We start from the raw sequence: 20,708 nt of genomic DNA, 5'->3' as shown, positions 1-20,708 counted from the left end.
TCACAGCTAGACACTGAGAATGTGAAGCAGAGAAGACCCACAATGACTCCTGAGGTCACAGGCAACCTCCCACCCAAATCCTAACCCGGCCTGATCTCCCTTATGAGACGGGGAGCACAGCCGCCATATTTCCTCCAGTGACCTAGGATGGCCTCCTATCTGTAAATTGCATGGAGATGTGTGTGTACAGTAACCTGTGGGCGTCATCTGAATGTCAGATGCAAGAGTTCACAGGACAAGAAAGGACTTGATGTTAAAGTACAGCATACAAGTATTTAGCATTTCAAAATCATAGAATATGTATTGATATAGGGGTCGTTATATTTGACAGCACTGCCAGCCATTTCGTAAGACGTTGAACACTTGCCACTCGCATCCCTCAAACAGTTCAACTAACAACAAAAAACAAAAACTAGCCAACAGTCAACCAAGGTAACAAATTCACTCAGATCATCAGTTTTTATGATCTGCTAACTCCGGGTCTGGGTGCAAAATACAGCAGCAGATGGGTCTTTTATCCAAATCTCAGTACACTCCTGATTTTACTTCATTACAGCACTTCTTTCAAGCCTTGGCTTCAATTTTAACAGCTTTTGATTCATTTTTAGTTTAAGGGTTTGTCAGATTCTGCATTTGTCCTTCCACTCAGTTTTCTTCATCTCACTTAAATTACAACATACTCAACACAATTCTTGGGTAAAAAAGGAATAAAATGCGATTGGAAAACCATTTCTGACAAGTTTTATTTTAGGTCATGCACAGTCTCGATCAGTAGCTGGCTGCATCTGTGCAGGCCACTGTTTCCCCTTTCTGCGCAGGTTACACTACATGAAGGTTTGCACTGCAAAGGGTCTTTGAATTAGAAACTGGTCATCATCAATGGGCAAACTTGAAATGAACTGAACAAGTATCTACCATTATACAGTGAATTTAAACGAATATAATCAGCTAACCAATTACTTTTGGTAAAAGTGGAGAAATTTTCTGAATATGGCATTTACTTTCTCCATTAAAATAAGCCATTTTTATGATTAGAAAAAAAAAAATTAGAATCAAGTATTCTGCATAGAACGTAAATATTTGTGAATGCGAACAGACTGCATGCTTGATGGGAATTTAATCATTTCCTTGGGGAACAATTTTATTTGTTGCATTAATTTATCAGATTTCTTAGTTCACAATATTGTAAAACTGAAATGCAAGTTTTTCTGAACACCCCCCGATTTGAGTATAAAATAAAAAAATCTGATTTTTAAAGGAAGCACAGAAAATATGATGTACAATAACCGAGCAATCAGGACACCTGACATAGCAAAACAGTCTGGGCTTTATATGTGCTTCCTTGAAAACACCCGCTTCTAACTTCTTGGTTGTTTCATAAACTAACACTATTGCTCTAATTATCTTCACATCATGATATCATTCATTTTGTACAAATATTTCTTTCAAATTGGTTACAAAACAAGAACAGTACTAGGCATAACAATACACATTTTTTTAACTGTTTTATTTAGAAATGAGAGATCATACATCCCAAGGGATAGCTGCTGGGGAAAAAAAAAAGAAAAGGGAAATTAAATTGATAGTAAGAGTAAAACTAAAATTATCTCATCAGTAAGTAATGCAACACAGTAGCCATTAAATTTTGTTTATTTTGTGCTACCAGCAACAAGTATTTGTAACAACCTTACCCAAAACTGCATTAAAGCAAACATTATCCTTCCCTGAAATTCAGAACATTTCCTTTCTCAATTAATTATCTTTTTAAAATGTTTTTCTTAATTTTAAATTAAATGTAATGAAGTTTACAGAAGATGCCTAAAGGAAAAACTATAACTGGCCAACATTTAAATTTGCAAATATTAAGATCATTTTTATAACCATTCTGGATCCCTAAACTGTTTCATTGCACTTGCTAATGCGTAAAAAAATTATTTACTTTGACGCTTACAAAGACTCCTAGAAAGAAATGAGTGATTTGTAGATAACAAGGAACCTAGCAGCTTGCCTACAAACATGTCACAAATCAATACTTTAATGAACTGGTAACAGGCCAAATTAAATCACATCAATCCTTTCGTTTTACCATTAGTTCATCCTCCTGATGAGTCTATTTATCTGATCCTCCCGGTTTCCTGCATCACCACCTTCAACAAAGTGGGTGGTTTTCTTATTCATTCCACCACGAGGTGAAGAAAGCTTGAAAGGCCACAGGAAGTTATTTGCAGCCTTGAAGTTCTTTCCAACTGTGTAAATTTCATGAACAAGATCTTCAATGCACTCAATTCCACATAAACCTGTAAAAAGATGATGCATAAGACCATGTACATTACTGCATCACATGCAAGCACAAGATGAGTGGTTCAAAACTATATTTCAAGCCTGTATGGTTTGCAAAATGCACATTACAACATTGAGAAGTTTTGAAAATCTGAATCCCTCTTTAAGTAAGCTTACTGAAATCATGTAATAGTGTGCTGTTCAATTATTTTCCAACACAACAGAATAACTTGAACTTTATTTTGTATAAACCTCAACAGAAACCAAAAGATTAAATGAATATTTTAAAATGAACCTTGCAACATATGGTATACTATGAAAGCAACATATACTTGTTGGTGTAACTATGACAAGAAGTTTGATTTCTAGTATTTTCATAATGTAGTAGCAAAAACAAAACTCTTACCCAATGATTTTTCAATCAGGGCATTGTCTGTAAGAGCAATTCTTTGTTTCCTGATCTTTCCATATCCACGCTTGTAGATAAGCTCACGAACAGACTTCAAGTTGGGATAGCTGCAAGAACAGAACACATTCTCAAGCCATCAATTTAGCTGATCACAAAAAATGAAAAAAATCAAGGAGGCAACACTATCAACACAAATAGTACTTGTTTGGCTATAGGCCCTTTATCCAATATTACATTTGGCTGAATACCTAATATATAAATGTCAAGAACCTACAACCGAAAGGAGAAAAAGAAAAATTCAGAAGACGACAAACACTTTTTCACAGCACTGAATATGTGGAGCTAGTAATTTAAAACATTCCTGCAGCAGTGGTGCATCTACTGTCTTTGAGCCTGCAGGTAAAACAGCAACAAGTACTCAATCTTCAGATAAACCTCCCACCTGAACCTCTGGTCACAAACATTTATAAAGAGCTTTTCTGATATAGAGTAAAACGTCAATGAAAATACATTTCAGAAAATAATAAATCAGTGGAATTAAAACTCAAACATACCTAGTTTTGTTAAACTTGACTTGCTCGTATGGAATGTTATTAAAAAATCAATAAAATGCACAAAACAAACACACACCACCCTCAGAAATGTGTGTAAAAAGGTGCGCTTTCAACTAAGTCTTAAAATTGAGACACCAACTTAGCATATAATGGTACAGGTACAGAATTTGAACAGAGACCGGGTGCTGCAGAACTGTGCAGTAGGACAGAAAACAGTCCAGTTAAGTAATCTAGAAACAAACCACTCAAGACCAATGTTCAACTAAGGTCCCTTGCTAACCAATTCTAGAAAAAGTGAAGCCAAATAGATTTATTTACTGCACCTACTGATCTTACTATGAAATAAATGAATTGATCAATTTTCAGAATTACAAAAAAAGATGTTACACACATTTGTGAATTACATAATACAATCAGACAAATAAGCAATAAAAACCTCACTGTGCATCACAGACAATTTCTTTTGATATCTATTCAAACAATGCTTATGTGCATTGGTGACTGTTTCAAAACATATCACTGAAGCACTGCATCGTAACAGCAGCGGACACTTGGAGATACCTTTCCTACTGTGATTATGTTGATGTTTTGATATTTACATGTTTTAGTTACACACAAAAATATTTTTTTGTTGTTGAAAAAAACTGAATGCTTTTAAGCTTACTTTTCTGGATCAGGAAAATAACGCCAAAGAGGATACCAGCTGGTTCTATTGCAAACTGGCTTTTTGCATTTTCCCCACTTTCACTTACCACAAACTGATACTGCCACACCCCCATGTACCCATTTCAAAAAGGAATTCAAGCCTTGTATGCAATGGCTACAAAAACATGCAGTGAGGCAAACATCTGCCAGCTTTCTGCAACAAATTACTTACTACAAATTATAAGCAAAATTTCTTAACATAGTTCATTTTACCTTTGTCTACCCTTAGGGATTGCAACGGCCATCATAGAGGACCAAGTTTATATAAAAAAATCAACAGTAATAACTCTGCACAGAATTCTGAAGTGTACACTGAAAATCAAATCCATCCATCCATTTTCTAAGCTGCCTTGACCGGAAGCTGAAGCCTATCCCAGCAAGCACAGGGTAAAAGGCTGGAACAACCACTAGACAGCATGCCATTACATCATATTGTCAATACACAGACCAATTTAGCATGCCAATCCACCTAACCCTCATGATATTGGACTGGAAAAAACAGAAAACCCATATAGATATAAGGAGAACATGTAAACTACATACAGGGAGGACGATGATCAAAACATTCTTTATAAGTCAGTGTACAGGAATATCACTAAGAAGCTCTCTCCCAGGGTGTTTTATTTATTTATAAACACAGCCTACAAAATGGTCCCAGTTAAGATCACGTTAGCCTATTTTTACTGAACATAAAAGCTTATGAACTACACTCTCAACTGCAACTTTAAAATTTCATAAAATTCATAAATTGGCAATAATGGATACAATGAGGCTATTAGAAATAAACTGGATACATTAGGATTAAAAGTCAAAAACGGAGGTAAAAAGCTTAGGGGTAATTGTTGATTGTAATCTGAATTTTAAATCGCATATTAATCAGATCACTAGGACAGCATTTTTTCACTTAAGAAACATAAGTTAGACCTCTTATATCATTGAAAGATGCTGAGAAATTAGTTCACGCGTTTGTTTTCAGTTGACTAGATTACTGTAACGCAGTACTACCCAAAAAAGACATAAATCATTTGCAACAAGTGCAGAATGCAGCTGCTAGAATCCCAACTAGGAAAAGAAAATCCGAACACATTACTCCAGTTTTAATGTCACTACACTGGTTACCTGTGTCATTCATGATTGACTTTAAAATTCTGCTTTTGGTTTATAAAGCCTTAAATAATCTCGCTCCATCTTATATATCGGAATGTCTGACACCTTATATTCCAAAGCGTAACCTCAGATCCTCAAATGAGTGTCTCCTTAGAATTCCAAGAACAAACCTTAAAAGAAGTGGTGAGGCGGGCGGCCTTCTGCTGCTATGTACCTAAAATCTAAAATAGCCTGCCAATAGGAATTCGCCAGGCTGATACAGTAGAGCACTTTAAAACACTGCTGAAAACATATTACTTTAACATGGCCTTTTTATAACTTCAATTTAACTTAATCCTGATACTCTGTATGTTCAATTTCCTCATAATAATTACTCATGGTGGCTCTAAAATCCGTACTGACCCCTACTCTCTCTTCTGTTTCTTTTTCCGGTTTCTTTGTGGTGGTGGTCTGCACCTCCACCACCTACTCAAAGCATCATGATTCTCCAACAATGGTGGATGAATTAAAAGCCAGAAGTCTACGTGACCATCATCTTCAAGTCCTTCCGTGAGAACCCTAAATCCAAAGAGGACTGTTTCATTTATGTTAGGTAGAAAGTCCAGAGGGGGCTGGGCGGTCTCATGGTCTGGAATCCCTACAGATTTTATTTTTTTCTCCAGCCGTCCGGAGTTTTTTTTGTTTATTCTGTCCACCCTGGCCATTGGACCTTACTCTTATTCTATGTTAATTAATGTTGACTTATTTTGTTTTCTTATTGTGCCTTTTATTTTTCTATTCTTCATTATGTAAAGCACTTGAGCTACTGTTTGTATGAAAATGTGCTATACAAATAAATTTAACAGTGCAAGGTTCTTTAATGTACACTAACAAAACAATATATAAAAAGGATATACAGAAATTAAATAATAACCATGTCTTACAAAAGCAGAAAACCAATCATACAGATCAGTAAGTACTATATTAAACTGTTGGGTAACATCTGCAAGGAATGAATGAAATTAAGATGATTGTTTACAAAGGATTCAGACAACACTGTTCTCAGGCATTTTCAATCTTCATATTTTCAAAGAAATTGCAATGTACAAAGCCCCCCTGTAAATACTAAAAAAAATGTAAAAAAAAAAAAAATGTAAAAAGCATTTCTTTTTTAGGCATGAAAAATGAAATTAAATCTCATTTTTGCACTGTAAAACATAAAACACTAAAAGTATATAAGTGTAGTAAAGTATAATTATGATAAAAAATAATATGAACAGCACACTGCACATGTGCAAGTGATGTGTCACTTTTGGATTCCCAGAATCACTTTCACTGCCGATGATAGACACCATTGAGGCTAGGAGAAGACGTGTCTACATTGTTTTCTACAGAACAGTCGGCCTGATGCTTAACCAAGACATGCCTACACCGTTGTTGATGCTTTTAGCACTGATTTTACACACCAAGGGCTATTCGGTCTAGTGCTTGGAGATTAATATGAATGGTAAAAATTGAAACAGACAACTATCTTAGGCAGCCTTGGCGTCATGAAATGACAGAGTCAAAAATGACAACCAGCATAAACTACAGCACTGAAAAATTTACAGTTCGACAGTTCACTGAAACAAGTGCAAGGAATGTAATTTTCACTCCATTATGTGATTCACCAGTTTTCACTCCACTATATGATGATTTACCAAAAAGGTTTATACAAATATGGTGTCTAAATCCTAGTTATAACATACTTTTGAAACTGTGAACATAGTAGCAGCCGTTTGTCAGGTTTACTGAGTAAGGAAGACTCAGTAACTTCCACTATAGTATAGTCCGAAAACAGAAAAAAATGACAGTGCATGAAGTCTTTTGAAAATCACTACCCTTGTTTACACACGTATCACTGTTAATGTCCATGCATGTAGAACAGGCACAAGAGGTTCAAGAGAGATCTTTGTTAATGGAGGACTGTATTATTAAAAAAGACAGGTACATAAATTTCCATATAGAGGAACATTTTGGTATGAAATGTGAAAGAAAAAAAAAACCAAAACACTTGCCCCAAATAATAAGCAGGTTTTACAAGTTCCCCTCAAGCCACAGAACGTGAAGTATTTAACTGAATTTTTACTGCAAAAACCATGCCTACATTTTTAAGATTATGCATGCAATTAAACAATCACCTGGACACAACAAGAAACTAAACTGTGCAAATCAGGAATGTAGCAATTTGGGCCAAGATATTTTCAAATGATCTAGTAAATTGGACAAGACAATTCTCAATTTTTCCCCAACTCTGGCCAGTAGGTATTTTATATAAGGTCTGCTTCAGGTGGAATGTTCACTGCACAGTTGGCAGTATTTTCACTGCAGAGAGATTTTGTAATAAACTGGTCAATATCTGTCTGAAACTTTGCTAATAAAAGGAGGTTAAGTGAAAGACCTAGGTGTATTAATAAAATTTCAATACATAATAATGATTATTAAGATGAAAATTCTCACCCAACATTACCCAATTCTCTACTGTTTGCTCTCCAATGCTACATAAAACACCTAGTAAATTCATCACTAACATTACATCAACCACTTTAGCATTTTTTTTTTTTGAGAAAGAAAAAACATGTAAAAAGGGTTGCATTTTTGGCCTGAAAAAATGACATCTTACTAAATCTTATCTTTCTACTGTAAAACATGCAAAACACAAACTACAAAGTCAGAAATTTTAAAATTATAATGATAAAAATATAATAATATGAAATGAACATTGATGATGCTAATACCACATATACTGTCAAGAATATGTCTTGTGTGGTATATCTCAGAACGGGAATACTGCTTTAGCCATTTACAAAACACTTTTCAGCAAAACATTTAATCTCAATAACAATTCTTTCAATTACATCACCATCAGGAAATATGTTCAAGTAAGTGGATCTTGGCTGTCAACGTTCACTTTTATTCCCAGTGGCTGCCCCACAAAACCAAAATAATGTGGTGCTTGTTTATTTGAAGTAGGGTCAACAGAAACCAAAACATGAGCATCACTTTCAGACTCATCAGAATCACTTTTAGTTTCACTGTCCATTTTAATTTCACTGCCTGAAGACAGACTCACCTTTGCCCAAGTAATGCTCGGGGACTAATGCTATTATCATTTTTATAGCATCTTCGAGTCTAACGCTTACGCAACATGCTTCTATACAGCTGCCCGAAAGACACCCAAGACTAATGTTTTTACCACTGTTTTCACAGCCCAAGTTGACGCTCAGGTCTAATGCTAAGGAGGTTAAGTGTCAACCAGCATTTGCAGTGTGTGTGTGTATGCAGTATGCACCAAAGTCACATTATAAGTACTGCAGAGATGCACTAATCTGAGATTTTTGAGGTCGGTAAATGGGAAATCAGCTGGCCTTAATCCAATTCCTGATTTTATGCCACTCCCATTCTAATGTGACACATGAACAATTCAACTGCAGCCTGTAAACATTAGCATTCTGTTAATTTCATTTTTATATATCATGACAAACACAACCAAGCAGGGAAGAACTACTCAGGTACACGTTCAGGGAAAAAAATCACTGCAAGCCTTTATTCTGGTTTAGTGCCTGAGTGGAGTGCACCTGACTCACCAATCCTTCTGCTACCACACAACTTGCTCACCTGCTTCACTGTTAAGGCCACAAAGGATGCCAAATCTGTCTCTCTTTGAAACTGCTCAACCCATTTTAACTTCTCTATGCAGTTCGTATTCCGCTACACTGTCACGGCCTTCACTCAAACACTCTCGCTCATCTCCCCAATTGTCCTTGCACGTGCTGCGCTGCCCCTCGTCATCATCCTCACACGTGTCACTCTTGCACACCAAGTTGTTCTGCTTTGTGCGACTGTATCTTGCAATTGAAGCTCCAGAAGTGACGTGGCATATAGACTATTTTAGAGACTCAGTTGCAGGAGTTAAGAGGCTTTGGTCTTATTTGTTGGCTCTGCTTTGGAAGCAGTTTTTATTTAATGACAAGACGACTTATTGACAGTTCTGTAGACTGTCGCGTTCAATTTCAATCAGAGCTTTGATGTAACACCAAGTAAAAATCAGTCAATCCATGGAGCGGTTAACCTCAAAAACAACAATGGGCCCACATCAACACTCCAATGTCACTTCTAAAATGTACACAGTTTGCATTACTTCATGGGGTAATGAGAAACATTAAGTGCACACATTATAACGCTACGAATATATACAGTCCCTGACAAAAGTCTTGTCGCTTCTCTGTTTTGTAGAAACTCCTGCTATTGACCTGACTTTTAATTAATCAACTGGTATTAAAAATAGCTCATATGAAAAGCTAAAGCCCTCCCAAATGATGTTTAATGCACTAAAATAAATTAGTTTGACTGAAAAAAGATTTATCATTTAATCAAGACAGAAAAGTCATATTTGGGCAAGACAAAAGTTTTGTTGCCTATACAGAAAATGAACAACTTTACTGCAAATCCAAAAATATGTCAGCAAATTAAGTAGTGGTGCTGTGAAATCCAAATTTAATATCTTGTATGACTTCCATGAGCTTGAAGGACAGCATCCATGTGGTTTGGCAAGGATTCATACAATTTATTGATGAAGTCATCAGGAATAGCAAAGAAAACAGTCTTGCATGCCTCCCAGAGTTCATCAATATTCTTTGGCTTCGTCTTCCATGCTTCCTCTTTCATCCTATCCCACATATGCTCAATGATGTTCATGTCTGGTGACTGGGCTGGCCAATCCTGGAGCATCTTGATCTTCTTCGCTTTAAGGAACTTCGATGTGGAGATGGAAGTATGCAATGGAGCACCATCCTGCTGCAGAATTTGGCCTTTTTTATGGTTGGGAATATAAGAGGTAGCTAAGATTTCTTGGTATTTTAGACTATTGATGTTGCCTTCCACCCTGCAGATCCCTTGCATACCCCCAGACCAGGATTTTGCCTCCACCAAACTTCACTGTTTTCTGGGTAAATCTCGGCTCAATGTGGGTTCCAGTAGGTCTCCTGCAATATTTGCGGTGACTGTGGTGTAATTCAACAGAAGATACATCTGAACAATCCACCTTCTGCCACTTTTCCAGCGTCCAACCTTTTAAGCAGGCTGTGGGCCTTGGCAAAAGCAACACAGTTTTTCAATTGTCTTTTGTTTAGTGCTGGCTTATGGGCACCGATTCGACCATGGAGGTCATTTCGAGCCAGAATCCGACAAACTGTTCTGGTTGACACAGGGACTTCAGGTGACCAGGTCTTGTGGATCTCTGCTGCAGTGGAAAATGGGCTGGCCTTGGATTTTCGAGCCAACAAACGGTCCTCTCGAGCAGTTGTCTTGCGGGGTCTTCCTGACCTGGGCTTGTCAAAAACGTCTCCAGTCTCTTCAAATCTTTTTTCCTTTTTTAATCCTCTGAACTTGAGGCTGAGACACATTGAAGGAGTTTGCCACATCAGCAGTGGATTTGGTCTTCAGCCTCTTGATAATCAACACTTTAGTCTCAGGGTGAATCTTAGGCATGTTTGCAGAGGTCTAGTTGCAGTTAATGTGAAGGTCTAGTGTACTGGGGTTCTTTTTATACACACCCGAGACCTAATTGATCCATTATTAGTCACAGGTGAAGCTCATATGACAAGGCGACAACACTCATGTCTTGCCAAAAATTGACTCAATGGGCTTTACCAAGCTGTGAATATTAGAATACTTTTTGTCAGTTTCGTTTTGCACTGAAACATTATTACAAAAGCTGATGGGATTGAAATGACCCATTTCTTGTAACAAAATCTTGATTAGAAATATATTTTAGCGGCACTTCAGGTCAATTTGTACACAAGCGTTAAGACTTTTGTCAGGGACTGTATATTGTGGATCCAAGGGCTGATTTAAATTACAGGAGCAGAGACATTCTACTATTGAAAATACTTGGTATTTTATAGTAAATATAGAAGAAAAGAGAGAGAGAGAAGCAGGGAGGCAGAGAAGCATGCTGGGAGAGAGAAGTGCTGGCTAGGAAGATCACGGATTCTCTGCAGCGTTTGACGCAGATGGCAGCTCTTTAGCAAACATTCTAAACAATTAAGACACATTTACGCCAAATTTATTTACTGACAACGCAATTAATCCGGTAAGTATAACTCACTCAACCTGGAGGTAAGTGAAGAAAATTTACAAAATTATATTGATCAAGTTTTTGAGTCTGTTGTCATGGGGCCTAAGAAAGCAGCAGCTAACACGGAAACACCTGCTACCAAGAGAAGCCGTCCTCAGGATTCCCCTGAGGCGACCTCATCTCCCCGCAAGGATATATTAGAATTATTAGATTCTATAGATAAAGGGCTTTTGGGATTTGAGGGACGACTCCACCTGCTCGAAATTCTACACCAGGAGTTCCAGAACCTCCGACAATCTCTGGAATTCAGCCAGGATCAGGTGGAGCGGCTTGCTGCTGAAAACGCGTCTCTGCGGGAGACTGTGGCTTCCCTGACAGAGGGATTGACATGGATCTCCCAGGACAACAAGACCCTGAAGTAGACGGTTTTGGATCTTCAGGCCCGCAGCATGAGACAATGTGGTTTTCGCAGGCCTGCCGGAGCAGACGGGAGGACAACCGGAGGATTGCGAAGAAACAATCAAGTATTTTCTCCAGACCCACATGAAGATACCCGAAGAAACGGTAAAAAACATCACCTTTCACCGGGTACATCGCCTTGGAGCCAAGAGAGCAGACAGCAGAAGATCTCGTCCCATCGTGGCCAAATTTGAGCATTTTAAACAAAAGGATTTTGTTAAGAGCCACGGGAAAGAGCTCAAAGGGAAAAATTTCAGCGTGAATGATCAATTTCCTAAAGAAATTTTGGATCGCCGCAGAGTTCTGTTCCCAATGCGTAAAAAATTCATCCAAGAAGGGAGCCGCGCTGTCATTTCTGTGGACAAGCTCTACGTCAACAACAGGCTGTACAAGGAGCGAGGAGTGACAGACTGGCTTTATTAGCCCAACATCAGGTCACAAGTTTATTATTCTTATCGGGATTCACTGGGTATGAGCATGTCAGGATATATAAAAAAAAAAAAGCTGCTATATCCGTGTTTAGATGATGGGATCACCTGTTCTCTCACCACCCCACACCTCTAACACCTTTTCTTTTTACTTTTTTTTTTCTTTTCTTAACCTTTATCACTCTTTCCTTTCCTTCTTTTACCTGCTTCTGGAACTTTACATCCGCATGACACAATCATGGTTTTGGTGTGGGACAGATTTTATTTTTATGTGTTAAACAATGGACTTTGTATATGGGCTAGAATGAGAGAGATATATATATTTTTTTTTTTACATTTTTTTTTTCCTTTGTTCCCTTCTTATTAATTTTGGTCTTGGCAATTACTTTTCTTGTAAATTCATGTTTGGACAATTCTGTAATAAAAGAATTACAAAAAGAAAAATATTCTTGAAACTCATTAATCCCATTCAGAATCTCAAATTACAGTAATTTTGCAGATATGAACCACTGCATAAAACCCTAAAATATCCTCCACTTTCTTTTACACTTATGACCAACACAAACTAATTTGGATGCAATTAAATACATAGAAGCTGTCACTAATACAGAGGGCATACTACAGAAAAGTACAGTACAGACTTGTCAACATTTTCAATCATTTTAGGTGCATGGTTCACTGAATGTACTGTACAGCTACCAAAAACTGCAGGATGTTTAAGCCAAAGCTTGATATACTGTATGTATCCATGGTTCAAACTTTAAATCACAAAACAGAAATAGGCTAAAGTACATTAATATTGCTTGACATGCAAATCTGAAATATAATTTTGTGCAAATTCTGACTTGTATACAAACCTTTGTGAAAATCCTCAGGAACTAAACTTGCTTGTAACCCAGAATCTGAACCTATTTTTCCAATTACTATAAAGATATCAATGACTAAATTTAGCATCCAGGCATGTTATGATATACTACTAAATTGTTTGTATCGGTCTGTAAATCCAACAGTGAAAACAACCACTGAAGTCTATAAAAGCTAATGCCTAAAACAACACACAAAGTCTGACTTGTATGTTACTGTTAAAATTAACATTTATTAAAATGTCACTAAAATAGTTTTGTTATTTAAGTAAATGAGTTTTACACAACATTAGTTCACTATTATACAACAATAACCACACCTAAACCATTGACTAGGCTAAATAAAACTAATCCTGATTATGTTTTTCAATATTCGAGACTGAAAAAGCAGATAGTGTTGCTGAAGTTAACACATGCTACCATCGAAAGGTGGCAAAAAAAAAAAACACAACAAAATAACCTCACACACAGAGGGACGACCCCCCACAAGCCCAAATGAAGGTCAAGCATTGCGGTTTCAGAATGTATGATTGGTGAAGGAACTATGTTCTGAGAAGTATATCACAAACTTGCAAACTCCTATTATGTTTTGACAAAATACGTCAAGAAAAACATTCAAATTGAATAAGTACAAGAATATACAGTACTTCCAAACATTACAAAGGCAACGGAGAATGCAAGTCCAGATGGCTACTAACAAATAGAAAGTTATGAAAAGCTGGTAACCAATTAGTACAGTTTTACTACTCTTATGCATTAAAAGTAAGAACTTTGATCCACTGTCTACCGTTTTCAAATAACTCAATTTACTGAAAAACACAAATGTGTAAGTGAAGGCCAGACCTTGTTCTTTAGAAAATATCTGGAAAAGGAATTAAGACTGTGAGCCAAAATTATAGCACACAAAAATAATTGCAAAATTTAAAAACATCTTTACATTTTTTTTTTCCTAAAGACAACACCATCATTATTTATAATTTTCCTTGTAGTGGTATAACTTCAGGAATATTTCAAATGATATATATGTCCTGGGGAGTGAAAACAATACATGGCAAACTTGATCTAAGAGTTAAAAGTTTCCAAATATTTGTTCAAAACCAACTTAATCCTGCCAATTATAAAAACAGTTAAAACTCCTTACATTTCAAAATAAAGTTTTATGAACCAGATGAAGATCTGTGCAAAACACACACAGTACATATAAACACAAATATAAACACAAATATAATTACACAAGTTAAATTGGTTTTATTATGAGCTTTGAAAAATGATCACACACAAAATAAAAAGTTAAAGACTAACTGAAGTCAGAGCATCAGCAACTAACCATATAATATGAAAAAAAGTCTCAAGGTTCCATTCACATCACTATAATATTGAAAGAAAGCAGGAACTCACTATACTATACACTCCTTAACCCACACCATTCCTAGATAAAACAACCAAGCGAATTTACATCAAATCCACTACTTTTTAATACACTCCATTAAAATATTCAAAGCTTCCTGGCATGTTTAATGTCTTTCTTTTCTTACAGACAGCATTATTCTCAAAATGCTGCTACTAATGTGTGAAGATGTGCCTTTTATCTGCTTGGCTCACTGACATTTTTGCAAACACAGACACATACTTCCTGCATCAGGTTTCTTTTAATATCTTGTGATCAGAAAGTGGCATAAAGACAAGCCAAACCTTGCTTAAAAAGGCAAATCCGGCAGACTTTACAGATTCAACTATAGGATAAATAATGGTGATAAAATAGGTAACAGGCAAAGGCAGACCTTAAAGCACTCATATTAAATTGCTATCTCATCATTCACTGCGCATCGGAAATGACTGGCAGGGTTTGAGTGCTGAAACACTCCTTCAAAAAAAACTACTCAAAATAAATGTCTATATACAAATAAAAGCAAAAATAAAACAAGTTTACAATCACATAGAAACTGAAAAAAGTGACTAGTTACATGCTGCCATGAGTTGACTGGAGAAGGGTAATAATCGTTTGGGAAATGAAGTTCCTTAACAACTTCCTTATATTTGTTATTGACAAAAAAGCAAAATATAACAAGCAATCTGAAAAGAAGTGGCAATGTAAAAACCTCTGAATCTGAAATCCATGTTTCATATATTTTAATGCCATAACATACTAAAGTGTTTAATCAAATAATCACTGACACCTCAAGCAAACAGCAGTACCAATAAGGATTCTTAAACACACACAAAAGACTTATTTAAAAGGGGATAAAATATCCTTCAGCAACAGCATCTAATATTTAAGTACCTTACAAATGACTTAATCTGGTTCTGCAGGAATCAATATTGCATATTAACTTTATCAATAGCAAGTGAGCAGGAGAGATTATAAATACTTTGCACCTTGCATAAGTTGCATCTTATCTGAAAAAAACATTTAGAGTATGCCAAATAAGTGCCAACTGGATGATGCACAGTATTCACTATTTAGGTATTGTACAGTTAGTTCAAAGTATATATTTCATCAGTCAATCATTTAAATCTAGTTTTTACCAAGTGTAAAAAAAGTTTACAATGAATTTGTTACATCTATATTTGCATACAATACTAGATATACATTATGTACTGCCAGAACAAGTTCATTAATTCTGTCTTTGATACACCACCTACCACAACTCTTAGATTCTGAATCTCAGATTACTGGAAACAAAACTTTTTTTTTTTTTTTTTTTAAATAACAATTTCACATAGAAGGTACTAACTGTGAACAGTTTAGTAAGAAAAACCAAAGAATAGAAGCACTTTGGACCACTACGTTTGAACACTTGAATGCAGTGAGCAGTCAATATTATAAAAAATAGTTAAGAAACCTGCAGAAAACAGTAATCAAAGTAATACCTTGTTTTTTTAGTGTACACATTTAATCTGAAGCCTTGTCCAACAAATGTATACTTTCTTGATAGTGGCAGTTCCGCATTGTTAAATCTATAGGATTCTGGGCTTTGCTTTTAAGACATGTTTATGCAACAAAACTACATTTGTGATGATCTTTTTTACAGATGGCAGTGCAAATAAACATTCTTCTAAATAACTACCTCCAAACGAGTACACAGATCTTCTGAAATTACTTTGATCACAGAAAGATATCTAACATAACAAGCATTTCTCATTATGTTGTCCAAGCATAAGAAATATTCCAAAAGACAGTATGAGCAAATAAACTTAAGCTTTCCACATTATTCCTGTTTAATGCTAACACTACATCTTGAGTGAAAACAAAATGGATAAAATTTCAGTAAATCAATGAATCATTACTTCATATGACACAGTCAATATTATTTCATAGCACTTATGTAGGAAAAAGGTATTTAAGAAAATGGCTTCTCAAGTACACTGATGCACATCAGCCTGGCTCAGGACTTTGACCTGAATATGATGTAAATGTACCATTCTAGATTTGGTTAAAAACTTGAATTATAAATCACACCATTTAGAAAAAAATGCAATATGTTGAATGTGGGATTACCATTGTACCTCCAACTATGGAAAAGCATTAAAAAGCAACTTTCTACATAAAGGGCAACTATAGAGATGTTAAACAATGCAGTTATCATACATGTAATAGGTTTTTGTTTAGTGTATACAAAATACTGTTTTTCATCCATTGTGTATGGATGCAGTTAAAGATATAAAAACTGTATTCAAAAATAGAATTTTCCTCAATCATTCCAGAAGATTTCATTTGGTCTCCTGAAAAATTAAGTTGTAACCTCAAATCAAAATTTACCTTTATATACAGCCACCAGTTTTATTTGCACAAGTACTACTAAAATGTACACAATAGGCACACAATGCCATAAGAAAAAAATAAAAACTCTCTCATGTAAAAGCAGCTTTAACATAGTCTCCACTTGTTTGTAAACTAATAAAATATCACACAATATTTGGCTGACTTGTGCATTAAATATAGCCTTAAACGTTTTCTAAGAACAATCACTAAAGGTACTAAAATGACCATGGTTACAACTCTTCACCATACTGTGTCCTTTACACAACATTAACTTAAGTTTCTTCTACCTCTAAAATCTCATGCTATGGTTAACAAAAAAAATGAATATACTATATCATGCTTCTGCATAGCATGAAACTCGCCACTAAAGTACTGATAAACTAAGCCACATTATACTGTAATGAGCTATACTAATGTGCACATATTAATTCACAGTCTCAGATTTACACATGTACACTAAATGCTATTAAAAAACTCTGGAAAAATCATGCATCATCATCAGAGGCTCACTTAAAATCTTCATAGGTGCTGTACACAATTAAGTGTAGCTAAAACTTCCAAGTTACCAGTTTAACACTGTTCAGGCTAACTAAATGTTTCACGTTTTGAGTTAATTTACAATCTACCAGTGCCACAATACAATTGTACAATACACTATAAGGGCCACTTTGTATTAAGGCACCGTGTAAAGAAAAGTAAACTGAAGAGTTTGTACTAGCAATCCTTAATTTTATTACAACTTATACTACTTACAATATTATGCAAGGCACAACTTACCCCCATGCGATATAGGGCTCAGCGATCCTCAGCATGTTGATTGAAGCTTTATTCAGCTTCACAAATACACCGTTGAAGATCTGGCGGAGACGGAGAAGCTGCAGCACTTTTCGGACCTTAGGGCTAACACCATTGATACTACATAAAAAAAAAAAAACAGAATGAAAGATTGACCACTACAACATTTGAATATCCTCACCAACAGCAATAGACTAATATTTCATTCTGCAAAGAGTAACTAAGACTCAACTACAAAACTGCTCCTTTGAACAAAAGAAAAATATTACTGGGGTGGCATGGTGTGCAAAGACCTAAACATGTAAACCTTTGAATTCAAGACCTAATCAACCAGACTAAAATTTTCCATGTCCAAACCTATTTTAACCCAGTTTACCCTCTCTATTCCCAAAACAATACTTTAAAATGCAAGCATTAAACTGACCAAGTATGAGATGAGGAGAGTTCCCTGCAACAAATTGGTACACTGTCTACAGTTAGTTTCTGTGTTGTCTTAGGCAGCAGTCATATACAATTATGAATCAAATCAAGTGGGCTCGAGAATTTTCACTGAATCTACAGCATGTCTGAAAGCTTGTCAGAGAATTGTACAGAGCTTTAAAATGTTAATTCAGGAAAGCAGACCTACTTAACCAATGACAGTGCTTATCAAATAGGGGTTTGGGTTTGAAAAGTCTAGGAGCCAAAAGTGATAGTCTTGAGGAATATAAATATCGCTATTCCTTAGGTTGGAACAAGCTATCCTTTAATCTCCTTTCTTGGGAGTGTCCCTTTTTCCTCCCTGTGGTTCCCTCACTTTTTCATGAGAAAAGTGTCCTTTAGTTTTTCAGTTCCTTAAAAGCAGAGGTTAATCTCAGCATAAAAGTAAATCAATGTGTTTAAAGCCCTTTTAGGACAGGATTACTTTTACACCAGGAGGTACCCAAGGCTGATTCACAGTCCCTAAGAATTGTTATACTTTTGTTTTCCTTAATTCCTTAAGTTTAAACTTTATGGCTTGGGGGGGCATTTGAAGAAAAGGTTTTAAAGCACAGATTTACGTCAATTAACTGGCCAATGGTACTCATTTCAGGACCCATACCTATAATGTGAACAACCCAATGTAATCAAAGAGAATACTTTTTCTAATTACAGAATCCAAAGACAACTCCATTATACAATCTGGAAGACAATAATGGGTTACCACAACAAGAAAAAGCAAAACCTTTATACTGTATTCAGAAGACACTAGAGTACAAACTTCTTAATATTAAAACTGTTTTGTACAAATCCTACCCATGGTGAAGGATGAAATGGTTTTCACTGGTATAACCTCTTTGAACATTTTGTCATCATGCACCTGAATATAAAGCTTAACACATGTTTTCACCCAAAAGCTTACCCTCGAATCCGAATCACAAAGGCTAATTTTGGTTCAGCTGGCACATAGAAATTTCCAACTTTGCGAGCCATTCTGCCCATTCGGATCTCACTCCTGTACATCTGTTTGTAGAGCTTATGGTAATATTGCGCCTTTTTGTAAATAACAACTCTCTTTGCTTTGCGAGCCTAAAAATAAAGTCAAAGAATAATCACTAAACATTTACAATTAATCCAGTTGCACAAACATACATTAGTAAAAGAACTCACTGGGATTATTGTGATTCTACTGTATACAGATAAAAAAACTGAATTTCATACAAAATCTAATAAAGATCATAAACCAAAGTTCCTTGTCCAAATCTTACCCTTTTCTCTACCAACATTTTCTTGACGCGCTTAGCCTTCGCTGCAGCAAAGGCCTGTCGCCTCTTCAGCAGGGTTTCGGGCACCGATGGCACTTTCTTTTCTCTGAAACAACAGAGCCAGAAAGGTGGCTTTATTATAATTAGCAAATGGTTAAAGTGAACTCCCAGTTAAGTGTTTTAAGAACTGTGTGTATTCCAAGAAAATGTTGCTACACAATAATGGAGCCCTTTTTTTAATCTTTATTAGGATATAAATAAAATTAAAGTGAAAGGACAACCCACAAATAAACTGCCAAGGGAACTTCTGAGGACAATATAGAAAAACATTAAAACGTTAACAAACACTAATTTACAAATACAAAGTTTTTAATTTACAAACACACAAAGTTTTAAAGCTTTAGTTATTGAAGTTTAAATGGTTTTAATGTACAACTACTTTATTGTTGAATATAAAAACAACGATTTCTGATAGGTAACATTAGATTTACGAATATGAAATTGTTAATAAGATTCATTAGACAATATTCTTTCTCTTTACATCTTTTAAACTTGAACCCAGCATGATATCCTTAAAACAGAGAAATGTTGAGTAACTTTTTCTTTTTGACAAAAGTAGAAAAGAAAAAAAAAGTCCAAAATATTTTAGTGTAGGAACAGATTCAAAATGTACGTAAATCGGGTACCGTGCAGCTACTACAAAAGTAACAACTTGGTTCAGATATTTTTTCAAGTATTAATGTTATCGAGGTAATTTGCACCGTTTGTGTGCGTATAAGGTTTATCATCAATTACGTCGCTCACACTGGAGTCCTCTATATGTAAATTCAAAAATTACATTATCCAATTTCAGATTTGAGGTTTTGTCTCCCACTTTATGTCACTACCGAACTACAAATTCTTTATCTTAAAGCGTACGGAATGTAATCTTGAGTACGATAAGGCCTCAACAGTAGCAATTCAACTACCTTATAACCAATAGTTTTTGCAGACGGCAAAAATTAACGCTTACGCGACGTGAGCAAAAATGTTAATGTCCCTTCGCAAATGTCCACGCAGAAGGCTAAACATTTGTGGTTGTTAATATGTTACAACGTACACACGCCGACAAAATTACACTGAGTGCGCGCGCATTAATAGTCAATGCATTTTTTTGGGCACTAAAATCAATCCACTCATAAATATCTGCACCAGTCAAATGTATTTAATGTCTACTGTCTTAGTAAAAGGGGACATGCTGAAAAAGTGTGTATTTAAAAGGGATGAATATGGATTTTACAGAGCTCTTTAACAACACTTACTCTATCCCCGCCATGATCTTCACCGGAAAAGAGGACAACACGCATGCGCAAAGGGCCCTTAAAGGAGCGGGGGTCCATAAGTGACAACTGGAGATTGCGTGCTGTCAATATGCCTGAACAAAATATATTTCTAAAATGTCAAGGAATAAACTTTACATGTATAACATATTATCATGTATTTAATATGTATATTAAATTGCATACGTACACGGGAAATGAGCAA

The 20,708-nt window shown here is 35.7% G+C and overlaps 1 protein-coding gene across 2 annotated transcripts; it reads right to left on the bottom strand.

The window, feature by feature from the left end:
* Positions 1-1,111: 1,111 nt before the first annotated feature.
* rpl7 (ribosomal protein L7) lies at positions 1,112-20,499 on the bottom strand. 2 transcript variants are annotated; one of them, XM_039754453.1, is made up of 7 exons: positions 20,486-20,499; positions 19,188-19,290; positions 18,842-19,008; positions 17,443-17,580; positions 2,687-2,796; positions 2,087-2,297; positions 1,112-1,544 (listed from the first exon to the last, which is right to left on the bottom strand). In XM_039754453.1, exons 1-6 carry the CDS (start codon positions 20,497-20,499, stop codon positions 2,089-2,091), a joined length of 741 nt encoding a protein of 246 aa, XP_039610387.1. In that variant the 3' UTR covers positions 1,112-1,544; positions 2,087-2,088. The 2 variants fall into 2 exon arrangements, with proteins under 2 accessions (XP_039610387.1, XP_039610386.1); XM_039754452.1 differs by having other exon boundaries at positions 1,116-1,547.
* Between the last annotated feature and the right edge of the window lie 209 nt (positions 20,500-20,708).

The sequence above is a fragment of the Polypterus senegalus genome, chromosome 5, assembly GCF_016835505.1.
Source record: "Polypterus senegalus isolate Bchr_013 chromosome 5, ASM1683550v1, whole genome shotgun sequence".
NCBI lineage: Eukaryota > Metazoa > Chordata > Cladistia > Polypteriformes > Polypteridae > Polypterus > Polypterus senegalus.
Note: the sequence above shows the minus strand (reverse complement) of the source record. Positions and strands in the feature narration are given on the sequence as shown.

Coding starts and splice junctions, on each gene's coding strand:
- rpl7 (XM_039754453.1), bottom strand. Junction 2,797..17,442: donor GAGCCCTATATCGCATGGGG/GTAAGTTGTGCC, acceptor CTGTTCTTGCAG/CTATCCCAACTTGAAGTCTG. Junction 2,298..2,686: donor CCTGATTGAAAAATCATTGG/GTAAGAGTTTTG, acceptor ATCTTTTTACAG/GTTTATGTGGAATTGAGTGC.